General features: G+C 42.2%; 1 protein-coding gene across 4 annotated transcripts in view; it reads left to right on the top strand.

The window, feature by feature from the left end:
- The first annotated feature begins 1,682 nt into the window (after positions 1–1,682).
- Positions 1,683–19,423, top strand: part of ECPAS (Ecm29 proteasome adaptor and scaffold) — a 119,858-nt gene continuing 102,117 nt past the window's right edge. The window contains exons 1-2 of one of the 4 annotated variants that reach the window (XM_084779191.1): positions 1,683–2,166; positions 10,146–10,249. In XM_084779191.1, coding sequence (XP_084635317.1) covers positions 10,228–10,249 — 22 coding nt within the window. In that variant the 5' untranslated portion in view covers positions 1,683–2,166; positions 10,146–10,227. Of the gene's footprint in view, positions 2,167–2,616; positions 2,875–10,145; positions 10,250–19,423 lie in introns of those variants that run through there. The other 3 variants (XM_084779190.1, XM_084779192.1, XM_084779189.1) reach the window with 3 other exon arrangements.

Below are 19,423 nucleotides of genomic sequence, written 5' to 3'. Positions count from 1 at the left end.
GAGAAGGTCAATAGACTATTAACTGTTGGTTTTAATTATCAGTAAGCCTAATAATTGTTTATTATCTAGCCTAGAATTATTATTACTTCAGTAAAATCCACCAGCAAGCAATCAAGACACAGATTCCTGTTATATTTTAAAATAGTCTTATTTAACTTGGGGCAGAGCAGGCATTAATCCTTTAACTACTTTCCACAGTGGGGCAGGTATGGGATCCCTGCCCCAATCCCACGTCATCTGCTTCTAATAATGTCTATCAAGCTACCTCCCATCCATAAGCCCATACACTTGCTAACATTCTTCATCTGGGCCGAATCTCCATCCACGCCAGCCACGTGCTTCTCCTCCCTCCTCCCTCCTGTTTCTTCCCAGGATTCTTCCTGTCTTTCTAAGCCCAGAGAACATTAGCCACACCTATCACTCTGCCCAGGTGGGACAGCTTTCTATTAATTAGCATTAAAACACATCAGACCATCCTCCAACAATTAACAAAAATGATTGTTGGTGACATAAAGTCCTTTGACTTAACATTGAAAAGTGCTCACGGGGGTTGAGAACATTCACCCAGAACCTTGGCCCCACCTGTGTTTGTCACAGTGACAAGCGTCTGACCATTTAAAACGAGTGGAAATGTAGTTGGCTCACAGTTTTAGAGGCTTGGCTCATGGTCTCACTTTGTTCCATTGCTTGGCTTGAGGTGAGGCTGGGACAACATGGCAGGGAGTACATGGTGGAACACAGCATCTTCTCTCATGGCCAGTGGGAAGCCTTGACAGCAGTGACAGGAAGAGACCGTTTGCAACAAGGTCCCAAAGGACACACCTCCAGTGACATACTTTTTCAGTTAGCCCCACCTCCTGCTTTTCCACTGGCAATGAAATTGTGAAAGCATTATTAACCTCAGGATCTAATTATTGTTCCAGAGTCCAGCAGCTGGCAAACCAAGGGCCATGGAAGGAGCTTGTGGAGAACAGTCCACACGCAAGCCTTATCACTACCAACCAAGCTGTGCCTGGGGTTGTACATGTGTGCACGGTCTTGAAACATCAACAAATCCTACATTTCACATTTTTTTCTCTTGGGTGTGAGATGGCTGAGGTAGTTGAGCTAGGAGGAAGGACTCTTATTTTTATGATGTTCCAAATCATTTACATTATGTAAATACGATAATTACAATGGTAGTGTACATTTCTGTGTACATGTAAAATAAACACAGGATGTAACATCGTGTTTGTTATCTCGTATTTGCCTAAGTTACATTCAGAACGGCATGTATTCAAATTTCAAGGCATTAACTAGGGCCCTAGGGATTCCATTTTGGGGGAATATATGCATTTTCAATTCATTTAGTGTCTCGATTATTTTTTTTTAACTAAAAAATGTATTTGATCTGGCACCTAATTTCGTACAGTGGAGAAATCATGTAATCCCTTAATTTGAATTCCATAATCCAACTTCACACGACCACACAACCTCGTGGACAAACTGAAGGCTTCAAGTTAATAGTCGGGATTTCCACTCAAGTCCTGTTACGGACGAGCAATCTAAAAGCAAGTCTTGGTGGCTCAAACATCGTGGTTCCCGGTCCTCCCCTGGCTGGCAGGCCACTGCGGAGGCTGACGTTTGGGGGGGGGGGCATCTCCCGGGAGCAGGTCTCCCCCTCACCCTGCCCCGCCCCTAACCCCCACCCCCAAGCCCGTGCTCAAAGTTCGGGGCTGCTCGGAGGCCCGGCCTGAGTCAGCGCGGCGGCGGCCGAGAAGTTGGGCGCGAGGCGCAGGGCGGGGCTTCCTCCGCCGACTCGAGCCCAGCTCTACTTTTCCGAGTCCACGTCTGTCTCTTCCTCTGTCCCGGCGCGTGTTCTTCGAGCTCGGGCCAAGGCCGACCTGACAGTCGCGGACCATCAACGTCGGAGCCCGGGCCACGCGCCTCGGGGTGTGTGTGTGTGAGTGTGTGTGCGTGTGTAAGTGTGTGTTGGGGAGAACCACCTCTCCGCGGAGGCCACGGCAGCCCGGCCCGGCCGCGCTCACAGGCTCCACGGGAGCCCCGGCGCGCGCGCCTGCTCCTCAGGCCCGGCCCGCCCTCCACCTCTTCGGTCGCGGCGCCCGGGCGGCAGCGGCGGCGGCGGCAGCAGCATCTCGCGCTAAATGGAGACCGGCTCCGATTCAGGTCAGAGGCCGCGTGCGTGCGTGGCGGCTGAGGGAAGAGGCTGAGGTGGGGGTGGCCGGCCGCCGCGTCTCCGCTCCGCGCGGTGGTGGTGGGGGAAAGCTTGGCGGCGGCAGGTGGGCAGGACGCGGCGCGAGCGAGCGGGCGAGCAGGCGAGCCAGCGAGGGAGGGCGAGCGAGGGGCCGGCGAAGGGAGGGAGGGAGGGAGGGAGGGAGGGAGGGAGGGAGCTGGAGGGGGGGGGGAAGGATGGCTCAGCTTTTTCTAAATATAAGAGCCGGCGAGAGAGGCGAGGTAGCCGGGCGCCGAGCCGCAGAGGAGCCGCGGCGCGGTCCCTCGGCCGCACGGGCAGCGGCGGTGGCGGCGCGGGGCTAAGGGAGCGCCCGAGTCGCGAGCTCGCGAGGCGCGGCGAGAGCGACGCTCGCTGCGCTTGGCTGTGGGGGGGGGGGGGGAGACGCAGGCGGCGGGCGGGCACTCGAGGGCGCAGCTCGGCCCCCCGTGCGAGACCCGAGGCGGCCCCCCGGGGCCCTGCGGCACGGCGCGACACGGCGCGGCGACGGCCACGAGCCGCTTTCCCCCCCCCTCCTTCGCCGGCCGCTCGCTCGCACGCCCGCCCCTCCCTCCCTCCCTCCTTCGCTAGCTCGCTCGCTCGTTCGCTCGCTCCCGGGTGCAACATGGCTGCGGCCGCCGCCTCCGCCTCCCAGGACGAGCTGAGTAAGTGCGGCGCCGAGCCTGCGGCGGCGGCGGCGGCGGCGGCAGCGGCGGCGAGCGGGACTCGGCTCCACGCAGGGCCGGGTCCGGCGGGACATTGGAGGCTCGTGGGGGGTGGCGCGGGGCCGGGCGTGCGTGGGGCTGGGGCGCTAGGGCCTGGCGAGCGGGCGGGCGGGCGCTTGTAGGCCGCAGGTTTGCACTGTCACGTCGTGAAATTGAAACCGGAGCCCTGGGCAGAGCCACCTCTGCCCGAGATCCGCTCGGACCAGGAGTGGGGGCGGTGGTTGAAGGGAGCCCCGGGACTCCTGATTTGCTCCCCCGAGCTGGCGCTCGGCCTGTTGCCCCAGGTCGGATTGTGCCCACCCGTCCCGTCTGACCCCCAGCATGTCCCCTGATGCCGACTGACGGGCGAGTTTCTGGAAATGGAGCTTTTGGGGAGAGGGAAAGGTGTCTAGGAATCGGCTGAAAGATCACGGATTAGAGATGACTCTCAGGTTGAGTCAGGAAAGACAGATAGGGTTGCTGTTAGTGGCAGAAAAAACAAAACAAAACAAAAAAAAAAACCAAACAACAAAACGCGGTGCGACAGAGCTGTCAGAAAGGACAGGCAGTCGTACTCCTCGCCAAGCGTTGCGATCTTAAAGGGATGAGAATCCAAGCTCGGTGGTCACTCTTAATTCCAGGCCGCCCAGCCTGCCACCAGTGGTCCACTCTATGCTTTGTGGGAAGTGTAGTTCCAGAGTGTTGTAGGCCTCTCTTGGGGGTCATAAATATGTAGTTTCGTGGAATATGTCGAATAATTTAATGCGTTTTGAGTGGTACTTAAAATGCTTTAAGGATAAACGCACCCCACCCCCAATGTTGCCCTTTGGTTAAAGACCAAAGAAGAAAGGTGTTATTTGTGGGGTGATGTATATTTTAAATGCGAGCATGGGTGAGGTGTTGTAAGCTTATGTTTGTGAAGCTTATGGTATTAAAAGCGTCTCAATCGCCATGTGAAAGTAGTTAAACTTAATTTATGTGTCTTTGGTGCTTGGCAGTTGAAAGCTACTTTTATGAACGTGATCTCACTTTGCCCTCATAACAACCTTGTGTGGCAGGTAGGTAGGAATTATCCTTGTTGTAAAGAGGAGACAGGTTTAGAGGGATTAAGTTCCTTGCTGCTTTGACTCAGAACTGGTGGAGCAGGACTACTAGTTGCTCTTTTTGGAAGCTGAAGTAAACATTTGGTGTGGCTCTGGGAGGAAGGGAGGACCAGGAGAGCCACACTAGGTCTCAGGGTATGGAGAAGAGGTAATGCTGATTGCTTGCCTGCCAGTCCAGTGGAACTTTGGAAGAGACCAAGTCCTCACTTTTATTTTTCAATCTTTTTTACTGTGGTAAGGTACACGTCACACAGTTTATCATCCTAACCATTTTTAAGTGTGCAGTTCATGTGCGTATACTCTGTTGTGCAGTCACCACCACCATCAGGACTCTTCGTCTTGCAAAACTGTAATTCTGTACCTGCTAAACAACTCCTCATAGCCCACTCTTCCTTGACTCCCCTGGCAGCCACTTTCCTGCGTTGTCTCCGCACAGCATGAGCTAACATGTATAAGTGACTTTACATCGTATTTGCCTTTTTGTGTATGCTTGTTTTATTTCATTTAGCATAGTGCCTTGAAAGTTGATCCTTGTGGTGACGTCTGCCATGGTTTTCTTTCTAAGACTGAGTAATGCCCCCTTGCATGTAATACATTTTTGTATCCATTCGTCTCTCTATGGACAGGTTGCTTTCAAATTTCAGTTATCATGAATGCTGCTGTGGCCCTACTTTCAGTTCTTTTGGGAATATACCCTTAACTTTTGACCAAAAACTTGCTTTTTTTTTTTATTTTGCGGTGCTAGGATTGAAGCCAAGGCCTTGCATATATGGGGCATGCAGTCTCCCATTAGTTACACTCCCAGTCTGCCATTTATCTTTTCTTTTTAGTGGCCATTCCATTTTACATCCCCATCAACATTGCATAAAGGGTTCTACTTCTTCATATTATTGCCAACAATTATTTTCTGTATTCTCACTAGTACCATCCTAACAGATGTCAGGCAGCCTGACTTTATATATATATGTATGTATATTATATTTAAATTATATATAAACAGAAATAAAAGTATATTTTAAAGTTGACATACCTCATGGGAGTTTGTGATTTTGTTGTAACACTAAGTACATTAAAATCTCAGTTACTGGTAGGAAAGAAAATGAGGGGAAGGATTAGAATCTTGAAGTGTCTCAAGTGTTTATCTGCAGTATGTACCTGTTAAGATGCTGATGGAATTTCTGCTTAAGGGAGTTATTGGCATTAGCAGCAAATGCTAAAGTTAGGAACAGATAGTCCAATTCTAGCTGTTCTGCCCCCCCCCCCTTGTCAAATTACCAAGGTAACCTATTGACTTAGCTTGTTTTTATGAAGAGAGATTAAAGACTTGGTATTTGGTACCTGAGAATAACTTGAGACCATATATATATGTGCAGGCTAAGAAATTTCAAATGAGGATTTTGACATGGTGACATTTTTTGGCAATCCTTAGGGCTTGTAAAGCTGAAACCAGAGGAGCTCCAGTTTTAGGCCAGCCTGAAATATATAGCAAAGCATACATATACACACTCACACTGACGCATTTTTTCTTTTTTTCTTTTTTTAAAGAATGGCTGTAATAAGAGGGGATAAATGGTAAAGGGGCCTTGCAGGCTCCAAGGAAAAAGGAGTTAATTATCTGAACACCTGGTGTTTTATTTGACTGATTTTAAGATTGGTCTTGTTATGGTACACATGCTGGTCTCCAGCTCTTGGGCACTAGTGATCCTCTTGCCTCAACCTTCAGAGTGCTAGCACTAACTACAGGTTTTTAGCACTGTATCTGGCTTACTGTTACTTTGATAATAGAAGCATTCCTCTGGGTGGCAGCATTGTTGATTTACCCTACTATTTTATTAAAAATCTTAACCTATAGAAAAACTGAAAGTGAATGTTTATATACTCAGCACCTAGAGTTCTTCTTTTGGTGGGGTACTGTTGAGTGGCGTTAAGTCCTCCATCTTCCACATACATAGCCACTTTTAATTCTGCTGTCACAGCGCACTGCAGGAGCTGATGACAGCCGAACTGACTCACCTACTGTCGTCCTCCTTCCTTTATCCCTTCTCTTTCCCCTCCGTCCCCTGAGGGGACTGGGTGTGTAGCCCAAGTGTTGGATTGTCCTGCGGAGATCACAGGGATGCACTACTGTGTGCAGCCTTTTGGATTGGATAATATACCCCTGAACTCACAAGTCACCAAAAGATAGGAAGGCAAGAAAGACTTCAGTTTTGTTAGAATTTATTAAAAAAAAAAAAAAATATATATATATATATATATATATATATATATATATATATGTTACTTTGAATCCAGTGGCTAAAACCAAATAATAGTAAAACTAATATCTTTTGAGGAGTCTTTAGACTCCTTGGAATAACCCTATGAGTTTGGTGCTGTCAACCAAATGGTAAAGTTATCTTAGGACATAGTTAGGGCTTGACTTAGATTCTTTGATTTAAAAATTATGTCAGTGCTGCTCTGTCAGCTGTTAACTTCCCTACAATTACATAAAGAACAGTTACAGTTTCAATTTTTTTTTTTAATTGTATAGGGACCACAGTGAGGATGGGTATGCTGGGGAATGGTTCTTCCCTGTGGCAGTGTTTTGCTGTTTGATGAACAGAATGTACTAGACTTTTGCATAGTATGTGGAAAGGGAGATTAATTAGTTCATATTGTTAAAAGTGTTTCTTAAATCTAGTTTGTAATTATGTTCATAGCCTGATTTTCTTTGTATTTAGGCTCAGATTTGCAATTGGAATGAAATTCAGTGGAGGGCAGATGGCTAGTTTTTATTCTAACATCCTTTACTGGTTCACGGAAAAGCCAGCACTATAACTGTGTTTCAGTAGCTGGGAGAGGTGCCTCTGACAGAAGAAAGGGTTCAAGAGTTTTTGCTTGGTCAACTGCTTGGTGGTTTGAGGGTCTTGGCTCTGTAACTGTAAGGTGGCATTCAGACCTGATCCTTGTGGGTTGTAGACAACGCTCGAAGAGACAGTGTTTAACCTTGAAGCTTATACTGTTCAGTTTGATCATCAGACATAGCCATGTGAAGCCTTAGTGGTGTCAGACAATCAACACTTACCAGTCTTCGGAGAGGGCCTCTTTTTGAGGATGATAATGTGGGAAGCTGGTAGGTAGTTGTGTAGTTGAACAATTATTTGTGCATACTGAAATAGTCCTTTAAAGCTGATCGTTATGATGACAGACATAGACTGCTGAGCTGATCTTTGTAGAAAGGCCGTCAAGCCTGTATCATTACGTTTTGGTTACTTAAATAGGAAGTTAAGTTAAAATGGAAAGTGACAACAGGATTTCTCTCTCTGTTTCATTCTGTTTTCACATTTTATTCTGCCCTATTTTTGAACTATTCTTTCAGTACACAATAATTTTAATAAAGGCCAGTGCCATTAGTGGGTGTTGAGAACCTGGTTTGTTTAGAAGAGAGATGTTAAAACTGTAGGCAGTGCCAGTGTGCGCAGATGGTTTGATCCAGTGGTTGGTTTCTCCTTACAGCCCTGGCCAAGTCTCTGCTTTGATGTTTGCTATCTTGTACTACATGTTTTATCCACATATTTTCCAATTCAGTAAGCAGACTTTTAAAATCGAGTGAGTAATTTATGGTCTTGTCCTCAGAGTGCTTTTAATTAGACACAGATTTATATGTCAATATAAATAGCTAGTATGAAGCATGATATGAAAAATGTTTAATATTATGGGTCTTTGGAAACGTTAAGGAATGAGTATAGCATTCTAGCATCTGAGGAATAATAGCTTAACTTGAGACATGGAAGCAGAATAATAATCATGCATTTAAAGAAAAGGCTAAGTAAATCATCTGAGATGAATGAAGATGTGTTTACTTACTGTAGCTGTGTAAAGACCTAGGAAAGGAAATAAGCTTGGCAGTCTGAGACTTGCTCTATAGTGCCTTCATCATTTGAGATCTAGAGCAAATTACTTCGCTGAGTTTTCTTTGTTTCTCATAAAATGGATGATGACAAGCAATACCCATGGTGTTAAAATTGTCATACATACAAGTACTCTGTATAAACAGTTAAGTTACTCTAACTTTACTAACATCTTTGGTATAGGAAAAGACAAGAACATTAGGAAGATAGGATGGGCCATATATAGAAATGCCAGCGTAGAGTTTGAACTTTGTTTTATAGGCGGTGGAGAACCTACAGGGGTTGCACAGCATGAGGAGACGTGTTTTATAAGGATAACAGAGAAATAATTGTAAGAGTCCAGAGATCAAGAGTTTAAGATTTATCAGGAGGGATCACAATGGCTAAAGAAATGTAGGGTCTGAATTGAGACAGTGGAAGTGGATTTGGCAAGGAGATAATATTAATATTGAAACCCTTAAGTATGTAGAAATGATTGGGTTATTATTATGTAGATGAAGGGTATTAAAGAGAGGGATTCTAAGAATTTAACTGGAGACTGTGGGAAAGGGAAATAGGGGAGAGAGTAGTTTTTAGGCAGCCCTAGAGAATTGGAAATGAAGAAGAAACAAAAATAAGATTGTATTCAACAAATAAATGAATGGATGATGGCGGCATCTTTATTGACTAGTTTAAGGAGAATGTTTTGATTGGTGCCTGGTGCCTCTGAAATTAGAGTCAAAGCTGGTTTCAAATTCATCGTGTTATCACTTTTGGGTTAATGTGTCCTTGAACACAAAACTGCCTATCTTTGGGCCTTGCTTTTCCTTTTCGTAAAATGGGATCACAGCAAAACCAATTTATAGGATTCTGAGAATGCGAAAAGATGATGCATGACGCATGATAAAACTTGGTTGTATTTGGCACGTGGGTTGTACGTGTATGGAAAATTTGATTCTAAAGCTTTGAAGAAGTGGGGGTGATGCTGGGATCGTACGAATGGATGGCTTGTTCCAGACACAGCTCTGCAGCCTGGGACTGTGCAGGGAGGGGTGAGAGGGTAAGATCCAGAGAGATGAGCAGCTCTGCACCTGTGACTGTGCAGGGAGGGGTGAGAGGGTAAGATCCAGAGAGATGAGCAGCTCTGCAGCCTGTGACTGTGTAGGGAGGGGTGAGAGGGTAAGATCCAGAGAGATGAGCAGCTCTGCACCTGTGACTGTGCAGGGAGGGGTGAGAGGGTAAGATCCAGAGAGATGAGCAGCTCTGCAGCCTGTGACTGTGTAGGGAGGGGTGAGAGGGTAGGGTCCAGAGAGATGAGCAGCTCTGCAGCCTGTGACTGTGCAGGGAGGGGTGAGAGGGTAAGATCCAGAGAGATGAGCAGCTCTGCACCTGTGACTGTGCAGGGAGGGGTGAGAGGGTAAGATCCAGAGAGATGAGCAGCTCTGCAGCCTGTGACTGTGTAGGGAGGGGTGAGAGGGTAAGATCCAGAGAGATGAGCAGCTCTGCAGCCTGTGACTGTGTAGGGAGGGGTGAGAGGGTAAGATCCAGAGAGATGAGCAGCTCTGCAGCCTGTGACTGTGTAGGGAGAGGTGAGAGGGTAAGATCCAGAGAGATGAGCAGCTCTGCAGCCTGTGACTGTGTAGGGAGGGGTGAGAGGGTAGGGTCCAGAGAGATGAGCAGCTCTGCAGCCTGTGACTGTGTAGGGAGGGGTGAGAGGGTAAGATTCAGAGAGATGAGCAGTGCTGGGAAAAGTCGTGGGCTACTAGACTTATCGATATTAACTTCTGTTTTCCCGAGTTTAGAGTATGTAGCCCATGCTGATTGCAAACTCTTGATCCTCCTGCTTCAAGCTTCCTAAGTGCTTAAGCATTTATATTTCTCAGTTATATTACTGGTAACATGTGCACCGGCTGACATTCTTCTAAGACTACTGTGTAACTGAGATACTCCTTTAATTTAATGTAAGGTTTTAATATGTTTATGATATATACATATTTATGATAAAATTTGTTGTATTGATATTGGAGTTTTAAATCTGTAGTCGGTTGTTATCTTTTGAAGCTTTATATAGGCTCAAACTCTGTTCGTGGATGTACTCTTCTTTTCCAAATTTGGTAATCATTGTATTTTTTCTTATTTTGATTTGCAAAGGAGGGCAACAAAGATGCTAGCAAGAAATGAAAAGTGGTTATTTTTCTTAAAATGGTAGCTATGTGTACAAGTCTTAATTGTATTTTTTTTTTGGTGTTCTAAATAATAGATTCTTTATACAATTGCATATGTACGAGTGGATGAACATACCATTGGTGATCCAGAGGATTTTTGTCAAGATTGGATAAACCATGTATCACATTGATTGTAGAGGTTAGTAGATTTAGTTCCTGAGGATATGTGCATTTTTATAGCAGCATTTAAAAATGCATAGATTATTAGGTAGCAATTTCCCCCTAAGATCTTCACTTTTTTCCCTTTTTCCTTTCCTAGTTACATGAGAGGACTAGTGAAGGTCATGTGAGTTTGTATGTGCCCGATAGACCTATGTGGTGATAAATATAGAAAAATTAGCAAGAAAGAAGAAAAAGCTAGATAATTACTTAGCAGTGTGCATAGGCAGACACAATGGATGACAGTACAACTAATATTATCTACTGTACAAAAAGCATCTTACAGGTTCAGGAACATTATTATGGAATTAATTATTTTATTTCTGAAAAGAGGTACAGTAGGAGTCATCTTCATGGTAATTGGGTATTTCTGATTCTGCTATTTTGATGTGCACTGTGATTTTTTAAAAAGTTGTTTTATTTTATTAGTGTTACACAAGAGTATGATTCCAGTTTTGCTTTTTGATGCTACTGGATAGTTTTTTGAAACCCCATGAATTCAATATCCAGTGACTACTTGGGGATTATTAACATCAGTCCAAAAATGCATTGTGTATCTATCTTCTACTATAACTCTTAGACTAATTTAATGATTATCTTATGACTTTTTAGTATGTATACTGCTAATTACAGCATGTGATGCTAATTCATTTATGTGGGATTTTAAGGGATGCAATGTTTTATAAACTGGAGTTCAACTTCAGAATACATTTTGGTTTATTTTTGCCACTTCTTATTTTTTTTTCCCTGTGGTATGTGGAGGAAGAAAAAAAGATTGGGAGGTTGGAAGAATTATTTAGTAGAGCAATGAGGGCATTGCTTATTCTAGCCTAGTTTTGTTTTGTTTTTGTTTTTTTTTTTGCAGGGGTGGGGTGGGGAGGGGGTTGAGACAGGGTTTCTCTGTTTAGCCTTGGCTGTCCTGGACTTGCTGTGTAGACCAGGCTGACCTTGAACTCACAGTGATCCACCAGCCTTTGCCTCCCAAGTGCTGTGATTAAAGGCGTACACTACCACACCCGGCCATCCTAGATTCTTTAACTATTTTGGGGCCCATGAGAAATGTATCAATGCTTTTGTGATATACTGAAGACAAACAAGCCAAACCATAAATGCTAGGATTTAAATAGTGACTTTTTGGGCAGATATGGTTAGTGCATGCCTGAATCCCTGTACTCAGGAGGCAGATGCAGAATCACCACAACTTTGAGGTCCAGGCCAGCTGGGCTGTGTGGGATACTGCGTCAGTAAACAATAGACTATTATGCAATCTGAATTCTTAGTAGAATCTCCCTCAAATTGGCTTTCATAAGACAAAGTAATCCTTCTGCTCACCACCTTTCTAAAATTAATTTCGAACTGGTTGCCTGCTGGCTGGCAGCTCTGAGGGGAAAGGCCTTTTTAGAGGCAGGAGTGCTTGTGAATCTGAGAGTGTTTGTGTGTTGTGAATCTGGCACTTATTTACATCTTGGAAATTGATGAGGATTCTTGTCAGATCATCTGATCCAACTGTCAAGCTGCCCTTAGGATCTCCTTGCTTTTCTCTGTATGTTTGAAGGGTAAGGATCTGAAGGCAGTTAAGGAAACAATCTTGGTGGGGAGCGGAGGTGAGCAGGAAGAGGGAAGCCTTTTTATGAACCATATTGAGGTAGAGAGTTTAAAGTATTCTGGCATCTTGTGCAGAAGGCTAGGATTTTAGGTACCAGGAAATAGATTCTTAACTTGCAACACCTTGCTTAAGGAGTTGGCTACTAGTTCTTGAGGATGAAAAGATCATGACTTTCCTGGGGAATGCGATAATGTCTATCCTCCCCCTCGCCCCCAACCCCAAATGTACCAGTGGCAAATCAAAGAAACAATCTGCCGAAGTTTAGCTTGGTAAAAGAAAAAAGGAATTTATTGAGGCTTCTTGCAAGAGCCTGGGTGAGGGGTTTCGTACAGGAAAGTACATGACTCAAAGGTACCTGCTGGACTGCAAAGCCCCACCCCTCTATGGGTGATAATTCATAAAAATTGAATTACTAGATACTCCTTGCTAGACTTGGGCTGCATGGATGACTCTCCCTTTGTCTGTACTTGTTTACTGTTTAAGTAACTGGGGAGGAATATAACTTTTTGGGCTTCCTAAACCTCCAAAGTTTTATTAGCTTTGTGAGTCTTTTCCCCCTCTTTATGAAGGAATGTTTCAATTTGGAGGAAAGAATTCTATAACAAGGACTTTCTTAATTGGGCATTCGTCTTGGCCCTGAGGACAGAGGGCTAACATGTTTGGATCACCTTAGTTCTGAGGGGCAGGTGTGCTAGCACTGCCGCATAGGTGAGGACCATGGCAGGTCTTTTGTGCTGCCCAAGCTAGAGGAAGGCAGCCTTTGCAGAAACCACGGTGGTTGTTTCTAGGATTAAATCATTTCCTTACTCCTTGCCCAAATAAAGTATCGAAGCTGAGGTGAGTCACAGGGCAGTGTTTGGAGCACTTGATTTTTTATGCTTTAACTGGTCCCCTTGTCATTTCCTTCTTTTTCTTTTTTCTTCTCTTTCCTTTTGCTGTAGAGACTGCTGTAACTCCCTTGATTTGGATCAGGAAAGCTTTGTCACACATTGGGGAATCTTACTTTCTTGTCATGGTATTAAAAACCTGTCTCTTTTCCAACTGATCCTAATTTATAAATTACCACCAGTTTCCTCTTATTATAGATGGTAGATGCATAAACTTCTAAATAGCTTTTATGATGTATAAAGAATTACTGTTCTCTGCATTCAACCAGTGTTTGAGCATTTACTTTCTGAAAGGAACTGAGGTGAGTGTTTGGATAAGAGACTTTGTGATAGGTTCTGAACTTGAGCTGGAAGAAGATGGAGCGTGTAGTATGAGTGCGGTAGTGTAGGGTCAGATCAAATCTGCACTAGGGGAGGGAAGACTGAACAGTTACGTAATATGTAGCAAAGGATGATAATCCCCAGAAGAAGTATAGGAAATGTGAGTGGCAGGCAGGTGTCGCTGTCAGGAGGGTGTTGCGGAACCGAGACATAGCTCTAGGATGCTTCCTGTAGCTGCCTGCATTCTGAAGTTTTGAATTGACCACAGAAGAGAATTCAGGAGTCAGTATGAAGCAGAATTGGAGTTCACCAAGAAGAGATTTTAGCATAGGTTTAAGCATGGGGATTAATAGAAAGAGGTACTCAGTGAAAATATAAGATGACATAGTATGGGCGTGGGCTACAACAGAGTTGCAATTAATGATCTTTGTAATAACAATATGAATGATTTTGGTGGGTCCTGAAGTTATATCTCAAAGTTGTTAGGGGACTTAAATGTGCTCATAGGATGGTTTCTGGTGTGCATGTGTTGAATAGCATTATACCTGATAAAGAAAAACCGTAGGTCACAGGTGCTCCCTGATTTTTTATTTTTATTAAGATTTATTTATTACGTACAGTGCTTTACCTGCATGTATGCCTGCACGTCAGAAGAGGGCATCAGATCACATTACAGATGGTTGTGAGCCACCATGTGGTTGCTGGGAATTGAACTCAGGATCTCTGGAAAAGCAGACAGTGCTCTTAACCTCTGAGTTGTTTCTCCAGCCCCACCCCCAGAAATTTTAAGCCATTGTACTTTGTATCCAATCCAGAAAAGGCCTGTAGGGAGCCCGAAGGACCAGAATGAAGGTGGTATGTAAGTTGAGCCTCAAGTGAGATGGATTTAGTTGTGTGTAGATGGAGGAGTGGTCTAGTGTATTTGGGAGAATATACCGTGTTGATTGACTTACTTGATCAAAAGAATTGGATTGGGAAAACTGGATGTGGTGGCACACATCTTGATTACGGTACTTGGGAGGTGGAAGGAAGAGATGTGGAGTTTGAGGACAGTGGGCTAGAGCAAGGATGTCTCAGAATGGTTGGGTTGGGAGAATTTATGATCTATGTAAGAAACAACTGGGATTTGGATGGCTTTCGGGGAATGATGGCATGTACAGGTGAGAATGTTCATTTAGGGTAGACTGGCCTCCTCCTAGGAAGGACTTCCTTTCTGATCTTACATGACATTGGAAGCATTTTGTTTTTTAAATGTGTTTTTCTTTTCTTGTTCAAGATCTTTATTTATATCTGGATCAAGTTGAAAGTTGGCTTAAGCCAAGATGGCACTTACAGTGAGTCATTTCAGTTATGAAACCGAGATGGACCTTCAGGAAAGTCTTAAAATTGGAACTGAGATTGTTCAGATCTTCTTCCAGCTTTTCTGTGCCTTCGTGCCAGTCTTTCTTTAGTTCAACTTCCTCTGATTTTGTGATTGATAAGGGTAGGTTCAAGAGTCAATATCATATCTGCTAGTTCATGCATCTAGTTCAGCCAGTCAGAAGAGACAGTTCTGAACACCTGAAGAAAGTTGCGTCAGAGACCTATCCTGATAGTTGACACTGGCTGTGGCCAAGGTGCAAGTTTATGCCGTATATAGTTCTCTCATATGATTTAGTATCTTCGTTGTCTCAGTTCTCTGCTGAAGCCAAGCTATCATTTAGCATACTGGAAAGAACATTGTGATCAGAAATGAACTGCCACTTACTAACTTTTAAATCTTGACCAGCATAGTTTTTGTAGATGTTTTCATCTCATCTATAAATTGGAGACACTTCTGTGTCTCATTTAGAAATGAGTTCCAGTTTTAACTTTTCATCTATAAATGCAAATATCTGTATCATGTTTTTCATAGATCCAGAAGACCCCATGCTCATCTTACATATAAAAATTAAAAACAAGTAACTAATGCTGAGAGGAATATTTGCGAATTATTCTATTATATTCGGGCATATTTTTGTAGTAATTAAGCAGCTAATTAAAAATATAATGTTTGTAGGCTCAGTTACCTTAACAGTTACACTTTATTATGAACTTATTAAATGGACGTACATCCCTTACAACCTTACTACTACCCTAAACGAGGGAAAGGAGATTAAAGAAAACAAGAATGAAACCCGGGTATCAGTTCCTAGGAATGATTCTCTTTAGTCATCTGGATTTCAGCAGATCAGTAATTCCATCAAGTTTGCTGCTGGAACCTGGAGCAACCGGAACCCAGAGCCTCAGCTGGAGCCCAAAGCCTGGAAGCCTTCCCCGGAGTGGTTCTCTCAAGGACCGTCTTGAAGTGGAGCGATGATCAGCCAAACAAAACCATGACCCCAAAACGCCACCTTCCTGTTTTGGGCTCATACATGTAATCTCTCAGAGTCTGGTCTAGGATGTTTTTCAGCTGGCAACAACCAGGCTCTCCCATGAAGTGGTTTGACTTCTAAGTGGATAAACATCATCCGCTCTCTCACAAGTCTGTTCCCCATCCCACACTTGGGATCAAAATAAAAACATGTTTATCTCCCCTACAAATGTTGCTTTAGGTTATTGATTTGTTATATGACGGGCCATGGTCTAGGTATTTTCAGCTTCCTTTCCAGTCTCAGCTTCTACTTAACACCCCTAACGTTTAATTTTTTAATTTTTATTTTTCTGTGCTGGGCATTGAACCCAGGTTTTACACGTGTTGGGCAGGTGGTCTACCATTAAGCTGTACCATCCAGCCCCTTGTTTATATTGTGAAATTTACTTTCATGTTTATAAAACCTGATGTTTTTGTTAGAAAATTATATAAAAACAATCAAACTGCAACTTATCACTCAGAAATAGCTGTTTTCTTTTTCAGGTTCACACGAAGCCATTTATGCTCGTGAAGTAATTAGCAGTTAAACAAATGGCAGGCAGTAAGCTCTTTGTTGTTTGGCATATTCTATGAGGAGTGTTGTAACAAGCAGGTTGTCCTGAAAGGTCGCCCTTTCTCATTCTTTTTGTGTTTTCCCCACGAGTAATGATGTGAGTTATAAAAATAGCTTCACATTTCTTTTCTTTTCCTTCCTTCCTTCCTTCCTTCCTTCCTTCCTTCCTTTCTTTTCTTTCTTTTTTTTTTGAGACAAGATTTCTCTGTGTAGCCTTGGTTGGCCTGGACTCGTTTTGTAGACCAGGCTGGCCTTGAACTCACAGAGGTCCACCTGCTTCTGCCTCTCAAGAGCTTGGGGTCACAGGAGTGCACCACCATACCTGCTTACATCTTTTTTCTTACAAGGATGTAATAGTTGGCATGAGCTGAACTAGAAACTGGTTTTCTTTGGGAGTTTTAAGATTATTCTCAAGGTTTTGGCCCTTTTCCATAGACCAGATACTCTTATTCTTCTACATTTAAAATTCTTTACAAGTTCTGTGATTAAGATTCTTTCTTATCTTTGACAAATGAATTCTTTTAATTGTTCTGTAGTCTTTTCAGATAAAAGAATGTATTTTTATTGAAGAATATTTAAGAATACAAAGAAATATCACATATACATTTTCTTCTCCTTTTTATATGCTTATAAACACAACTTTGGTATAACTATAATATCTTTAGAACAAAAATATTTCAAGTAAGAACAAAAGAATATTATGAAGAAATTCTGGAGAACTATTATGAAGGCTTGAGTTGCTTGTGTTTGTTGCAGGGGTGGCTACAGAAGGAACTCTGAGTGCATGCTGGGCAAATGCTCTACCACTTTATTATTATTTTTTAAATTAATTAATTATTAAATTTTTTTTCCCGAGGCAGGGTTTCTCTGTGTGGCCTTAGCTGTCCTGGACTCACTTTGTAGACCAGGATGGCCTTGAACTCACAGCCATCCGCCTGCCTCTGCCTCCCGTCTACCACTTTATTTATAGAACTAGTTTTTAAAATATCTTGTTTGTATTTGATACTTTGTGCTTGAGAGCATGGGTTTCAATTTTTCATTTTAAGATTTTCATTTAAGCTTAAAATATCTTACCTTTTATCCATGTTATTAATTTACTTGAAAGTGGCTTTTGTGTTATTTCTTTTCTGGTTGTCTGCTGTATTCTCTACTTTATTTGTCTCTTTGAAACACTTTCATTATACATATTTTTAATTACTGTAACTTTATAATCTTAAAGTGTAGTAGGGTCACTCACTTTGGTTGGAATTACTGGCTATTTTTTGCTGATTGGTATTCTGTATTATTTTTTATACACGTTCTACTTGAATTTTGTAGTTATTTTTCACCTTTCATGAAGAACTTTTGTCTATAGAGATTATTCTACTGTTTTTATAATACCGGCTTTCTTTGTAGACATTTTTATTGTTTGACTCTTCTCTTCTAGGCCTTTTGGTTAGGGACAAGGCATGGTGTGTGTATAACACATGAGATTAGTTTAACGTGTTTGTTGAGCAAAAGGGTCGAGGTTGTGATGCAGGCAGCAGTGTGTCAGCTGGAGTTGGTCCTGTCAGCTGATTACTGGGCAGAGCCTTCCTACTGAGCTTTGTGGAAAGTTAATGTCAGCTTACGTTGTGGAGATATGAGTATTTTAATCACAGAACCTACTAACTTGTTCCACCCAATACAGAAATCTCAATATTTTTAGTCTGTTTATTCTAGTCTTTAGAATTAAGTTATACTTCAGATTATAATTTTTCTTTATAAAGAACTTTGACATGTTTTGTAAGATTCATTTCTAGGTACCTTTATATTTTTTATTGCTGTTGTACACATTTTAATTTTATGACTTTTTGTTCTTATGTGTCTCAATTGGCTTCTTTACTCTGATCTTGTGTGCAAAATGCACTTTCTTGTTCACATACTCTTTGCTCATAGCTATTATACAAACTATGAAATACAGGCTAAAAAATTCCCTGTTTTTTTTTCTTTATACTGCATTTTCATGAACCTTCAGTTCAGCTTGGTTAGAAGTAGTAACGATGTATACTTTTTGTGTTGTCCAGGTTTTATACACAATAAGATATTTGTTGTAGATTTTACAGAGATATATTTTGTCAGATAGTGGTAATTTCTTTCCAGGCTGGTTGTTTTCAAGTCTACATTTATTAGGTTGCTCTGTGATACTGGATTTTGAAAGCAGTACTTCCCAGACTCCTCGTCCAACTAGCTTCCTGCTGTAAGGTGCCTTTTTTTCTGCTTCAATGAGAATATTCATTCTTTCCCCCTAGAAGTTGTGTTGTTTTACCTTTCCTATTTAGAGGTTTGGGGAATGGTGCCAAGAATGGGTCCTGTGGGCTTGTTTATGCTAAGTATATACTCCACCACTGACTATTTCTAGCTTTTCATATTTATATTTATGATTCATTAGAAATTTATCGTTTTTCATGTTTGATGTGATGAGGTAGGAGTTACATTTTGTTTTCCCATATTACAATGCAATTGTTAGTGCAGTTTACTGAAATAACAAATATTTAACTACTCATTTCATTCACAACTTTATTTAAAGCAGGTCTCTTAAGGATTTTCTGTATTTTTGAACTGGTCTGTTTTTTTTTTACTACATCATACTTTTAATTATTGTAGTTTTTGGAAAGGTTCAAAGTCTCATCATACCAACTCTTCAGCATTAATTAGTTTGATAAATATTGGCAGTTTTTTTCTCTGACTTTTTTAAAAAAATTAAAAAAAATTTATTATGTATATAATGCTCTGCCTGCATGTACACTTTCAGGCCAGAAGAGGGCAGAAGATCTCATTATAGATGGTTGTGAGCCACCGTGTGGTTGCTGGGAATTGAACTCATGACCTTTGGAAGAGCAGACAGTGCTCTTAACCTCTGAGCCATCTCTCCAGCCCCTCTGACTTTTTTTTTTAATCTTCAAAGTCATCCTTTGCAAATCTTTGTCCTTTATAGAAATGGTAAAATCAGCCTTTTATTTATTTAGCATTTTTAAAAATACCTTTTGAGTTGTCATTGGATAGTATTTTCTGTAGTTTGGGGATCATTGACATCTTGTTAGTGTAAATGTAATTGTAAGTCTGAAAGGCTTAGGAACAGAATGGTTTTCTGATTTTTGTTTTTAGTGCAGCATTAATAATCTTGGATTGTAGAACATTCCAAGATCTTAAATTATTGGATGAAGAGATCTCAGTTTTGTTGTGATTCACAATTATTGTAACCGTTTCAGTTTTCTTCAATTTCTTAGCATAGTGTAATTTGGTTTTCTGTTTAGATGTCTTGCACAGTTTTCCCTAACTAATTTCTAGGTATATGATAATCTTATGTGTCATTGAGAAAGTTTTCAGATTAGGTAAATTGATTGACACAGTCTTGCCATGTCCCTCAGCTTGGC

The sequence above is a fragment of the Acomys minous genome, assembly GCF_964271855.1.
Source record: "Acomys minous genome assembly, chromosome: 1".
Classification (NCBI taxonomy): domain Eukaryota; kingdom Metazoa; phylum Chordata; class Mammalia; order Rodentia; family Muridae; genus Acomys; species Acomys minous.
Note: the sequence above shows the minus strand (reverse complement) of the source record. Positions and strands in the feature narration are given on the sequence as shown.